The following is a 4,796-nucleotide window of genomic DNA, read 5'->3' as shown; positions in this document are numbered from 1 at the left end:
CTCTCCTTCCCCTTCGCCTTCCCCTTCCTCTTCTCCTTCCCCTTCTTCTTCTTCTTCTTCTTCTTGGTACAGATGTCAGTTTACCACTGAATGTGAAACCGAGTTTGTCTTTTGTACGCCAAGGATAAGCAGTGAAAAGAAGTTCCTTTTCTTGTGAAACATACACGTGTGGCATGCCCCTTTCTCTGGTCCCTCCATGGCATGTGAGCAAGGGGGTGGGTTTCAGGGTACCTCAGAAAAAGTCCCAAACTGCTGAGGACCATGGGTAGACGCTAGATAAGCACTCAAGATTAGTAGGTGAATTATCGGGAACTCAAACCCCAGCCAAGGAAATGCTTTAGGAGTGTGAGGCAATGATGTCCTGGTGGTGATGAGGGAAGTGGGATACGTACTCGACACAAACTAGGCTCTAGCTTCTCTCTCCATTTGGGAAAGTACAGTGACACACTTAAGCGTGAAGGACTCAGAGGTGGGGAATGCCACGGAGACGGAAAGTATGTGTGGAATGTGGAAAGGTGTGAAAAGGAGAGAGCACTGGACCCCAAGCATTCTGGAAAAGGATATCTATCGAGGGCGGCAGCTTCAAAGGGACCCGGGAGCCTCCTAACAGGCCTTCCATTCCAACGCCCACTTGCCTCACGGGATTCCTTCCATGTTCTCAATTGGCAAGGAAGGGTTCCACACCATCTGTGGCTATTTACATAAATAGGGGCGTGGCATCCTCATCCATTATAAACCCTGAGCTTCTGAGAACTGAACAGTTGGCCAGCAGTTTCCGTGCCATCCCTGTGGGTCTCCCACCATGGATTCGTCCAGCTCATCCGGCACATACAGCACGTCCAGAGGTACGTTGCCCTCAGCATCTGGGCTCTGCGGTTGGATCATCCAAATACACTCATGCATCTCCCCACCCCAAGGGTTGATCACCACAAAGATTGAAGTTTCCCAACGACCGTCAAATGGCATGGACTGATATGCTGGGACATGTTTCTGGAATCACTTGGGCAAAAGGATGCACCTTGGTTTGGGCATTTCACGTACATATTTCTGGTTTGCTGCTTCATTTGTTTTCCTTCTTGAAATCCACATGGAATTTTGTAGCCCTGTTGCCTGACAATGGCTTCTCTACTAAAAATCCCAGCCTGTGGTTGCAGTGAACGGAACACGAGTATTTGATAACGTTCCCAACTAAACGGACACTCTTTTCCAATTGACAGTGTTTCGGATTTTGAATTTGTTTCGCATGTTCTATTCTTGCTGTTGTTACGGATTTGCTCTGTTATGTTGCGTGTTCTATTTGAACTGGTTAACTTCCACAGTGTCCATGGAAATAATCCACATCCACTATGCATTAAGATTAGGAGACAAAGAGAGATTTTCTTTGAGAACAACTGAAAGCTAGAGCCTGGGAAACAGAGATTCCAGGAGCACTCGCACTCTCTTTCATTAGACTCCAAGGTAGGCACTGCAGGAGTCTCTGGAAAGCCAAAATCTGTAGTGTGACAAGTCCGCTCCTTGAGTGCTTTCCAAATATTTTCCTTGGAGCTGGCAGGAAGGAAGGGCGCTTTTAAAGGGAGTCCCCGTTGGGGATCCAAAACCTTGCCTTGTCTTGCATCCTTCCAGAGGGAAACCTGGAGACAACCCTACATCACCAGCTGCCAGCTGCTAGGGCAGGTAGCCCTTGCAGAAGGGTTGGCATTGACCTAGAGTTGGAGAGATTTCAGGAAACTCAAGATCTCAAGGGTGTGCCGGACGTGCCTGAAATCACACCCTCTCTGGCCATCACACCCGGCTCCCACCTTAGAATGCAGGAAACAAACACCCATCCATTACCTTGCTACAAGAAATACACAACCTCAAATAGGAAAGGGGTGGGGGGCAGCCCTTCAAACTGCCCAACTGAAAGAATAGCATGCACACGGGGTGAGTCATCATGACCTCGGTGACTAAAAGGGAAACTCATCTTCTGAGGAGTACCGGGCTGTTGTGTGTGTGCGGGTGAGTTGGCGCCATCAGACAGGGCAGCGCGTTGGTCATAGCTGAAAGAAATAGGTTTTCTAAACAATTCTCTAGTGTGTTCTGTGTTGGGGGTTGGCTTGTGTGTTTGTCTGGCTTCATTTGGCTTTTGTCTACTTTCCTTTCCAATAGTGAAAGTGCAGATAAGTTGTGCGAATGATAGTTCAGAAGCCAGGTTCCTATCATTAGCATAGAATTAGAGGTAACTCTGGTAGAAGCCATCAAGACTGTCCCAGGCCTCCACAGGTGGAAAATCGTTCCACCCGTTTTGGTCACGTTAGCCTGTTTTCCTAGGGATTTCCCCTTCTGTTTGCATTGCGTCCTGTGGATCCTTGGCGAATGGTGAGGTGATCCCCATAGCCTTGACCCTCAGCTTAGCTTGAGCCCCCAGGGTCCCACTCAGCGTGGCTTTTGCGGTGTATCCACGGTTGTTCCAAATGCAGAGTCTTCCCCTGGCTTAGAGATTTTTCTCATGGCACAAGGACCAGCGCTGGGCCGGCACCATTTGTTTGCACCTCCATGGATTCTCCCCTGACACATTCCCCCTTTTCTCTCCCACAGGCCGACTCTCAAGACCATCGCGAAGGAGGAGGCTTGTTCTGAGTCTGAGTCAGAAGGACACCCTGCAAGCACTCTTTCAACAGAACCCCTATCCCGGGATAACGACCAGAGAATGGCTGGCACGAGAACTGGACATTCCAGAAAGCAGAATTCAGGTACAACCGAGTCTCTCGATCCATTTTCCCTCTTGGGGTCCATGTCCAGACGCAAGTCGCCCTACTCCAGTTGGAGTCCTTGCTCCAGGGCTTTCCTCTTCGGGGTGCTCCAGACAGAAGGGACTCGAATCTTGGCAAGGAAGGTGGCTCCCTTTACAAAACATGGCCAGACTGAGCTGTGTGGTGAGAGGTCCATTCAAATGTGTGGTCAAGTATAAAGGGCGAGGGGCCAAGGAAGCAGGAAAGCCTGGTGGTGTCAAGGAGGTGTTTCCTTGATGGCTGGCCTCCGAGGAACTAGCTGTGCTGAAGACTTCCCTCTCTGGGTAGCTTGGAGAGGAGTCACCAAAGTTAGGAACAGCGTGCCTGCGACCTTACAAAGCGTCGTCAAAGACTGATTGACTTTCCCTACAAACACTTTTTCTCAGGGTGTCCAATTTTCCACACACCACCATCAGAAATGTCTAAAAACATGCACACACACACGCACACAAGCACAGGTCCACACTGCAGTTCGGCCTCGGGGAATGAGGTAGCATGCACAATGCTTCACTGTTGAAGACAAGGACATATATTCTGAAGATGGGGAGCGGGTGCATAAGAGCCTCCTGACCTAAAAGTGATGGAGGCATGTAGTCCCTGAGAAGCAACTGTCAATGAGTAGTTCCCAGGCAGCATGAGAAGAGTGGTTTTCATGGGGGCACTTGCTAATGGATACGATTGCATGTTATGAGACAGTACTGCCTGTGGGGACATAAGAGAGGCAGGGAAACATGAATCGGGCATGGACTATGCCAAAGGGGAGGCAAAGAGACCAAATGAGGGAAAGGAGATTGAACCTGAGAGCCTGGGACAGAGACAGAGAGAGGGGAAGGCAGGCAGGCAGTCACTTGGGCAGCCGGGCGGGTCACAACAGAGACAGACATCAACAGGTAGATGCGGAGAATCGTAGACAGAGACCAAAAGACCCACAGAGAAAATGGTAGTTTTGATGAGAACGGCTAGGGCGGGGAGAGAGACAGAGAGAGTTAGCTATCCATCCCATTCTGACTGTGGGAAAGCAAGCATTGTCTCCGCCTGTGTCACAAATCATTACTCTGGACACCAGTAAGGTGACTCGAAGAGGAAAGATTATTTTCACGGACACAGATTGTGTATTCTGGAATCTGGTGCACTTCTTCAGAGGTAAAAGCCGGAGTCTACATTCTACATGCTAGTGAGACTTCAGTCCCTTTGAATCGTAAATATTTCCACTGGGGGCAGACGGGCCATACTGGGTCTCCATCAGTCGGCTTGTTGCTGGCCGGCTGGCCGGCCGGCCTCCTGGCTGGTGCGTTTGTTCTATGGTGCATCCCTGCAATAGATCTTGGAAGTACGTGCATAAGCATTGAAAGACGAGGCTTTCTTTCTTTGTACCCAGGTTTGGTTTCAAAACCAACGAAGAAGACGCCTAAAGCAGAGCCGATTGTCGTCGGAGAATGCCTTCAAAGGAGGGCAGTCACAGCCGCTGTGGCCCCCACCACCTGAGGCTTTGACTCGAGGTAAGTACCCGGCATTCCATAAGCGTTTCCCCAGAGCATCTCCCTGAGACAGAATCGTCTATGAACGTGGATGACCATGGGAGGCCAAGAACGCTTCAGAGAGGAAACCATGATATCTTGGGTTCTTGCCCCATTCCTGTTCCACCCAGGAGCATCATGCCCCTCTTAGAGGGTGGGGAGATGTATGCCCAGGAAGGCTTGGAATCTTTGGGTCTGGAAAATGCCCGATGTGCAGAAATGCCTTCTTCCATCACATGGGGCGTTTTCACATAGCACTGAGTAAGGTGTATCGATGTATCAATCTTGATCTATAACATACTGCTTCCTACATACCACACACTGGATCTGCTGTGAATGTGTTGAAATTGGCCTGAATGTCCTCTCTTCTCTGTGTGTTTTTCTTTAGGAAGCATGGGAAGACAGGCCAGGCGAAAGAGGACTTTCATCTCTCCTTCTCAAACAAGGGTCCTTGTGCAAGCCTTTGAGAGGGATCGATTTCCATCTATTGCTGCCAGGGAAGAATTGG

At 49.8% G+C, this 4,796-nt stretch overlaps 1 protein-coding gene across 1 annotated transcript; it reads left to right on the top strand.

Annotated features, from left to right (window-relative positions):
• Positions 1–802: 802 nt before the first annotated feature.
• Positions 803–4,543, top strand: LOC149749468 (dorsal root ganglia homeobox protein-like). The gene is made up of 4 exons (XM_089909943.1): positions 803–845; positions 2,578–2,732; positions 4,150–4,270; positions 4,440–4,543. Exons 1-4 carry the CDS (start codon positions 803–805, stop codon positions 4,541–4,543), a joined length of 423 nt encoding a protein of 140 aa, XP_089766069.1.
• The last annotated feature ends 253 nt before the right edge of the window (positions 4,544–4,796 follow it).

This window comes from Delphinapterus leucas, chromosome 4 (assembly GCF_059928025.1).
Source record: "Delphinapterus leucas isolate spDelLeu-1000000601 "Yukka" chromosome 4, BTC_Dleu_Yukka2, whole genome shotgun sequence".
Taxonomy (NCBI): Eukaryota; Metazoa; Chordata; class Mammalia; order Artiodactyla; family Monodontidae; genus Delphinapterus; species Delphinapterus leucas.
This window is presented reverse-complemented; position numbering and strand designations above follow the sequence as displayed.

Bases quoted from the DNA above. Each gene is read 5' to 3' on its own strand.
- LOC149749468 (XM_089909943.1), top strand. From the start codon at position 803: ATGGATTCGTCCAGCTCATCCGGCACATACAGCACGTCCAGAG. The intron at 846-2,577 runs GTACGTTGCCCT...TCTCTCCCACAG, and splicing joins CACATACAGCACGTCCAGAG to GCCGACTCTCAAGACCATCG. The intron at 2,733-4,149 runs GTACAACCGAGT...CTTTGTACCCAG, and splicing joins TTCCAGAAAGCAGAATTCAG to GTTTGGTTTCAAAACCAACG.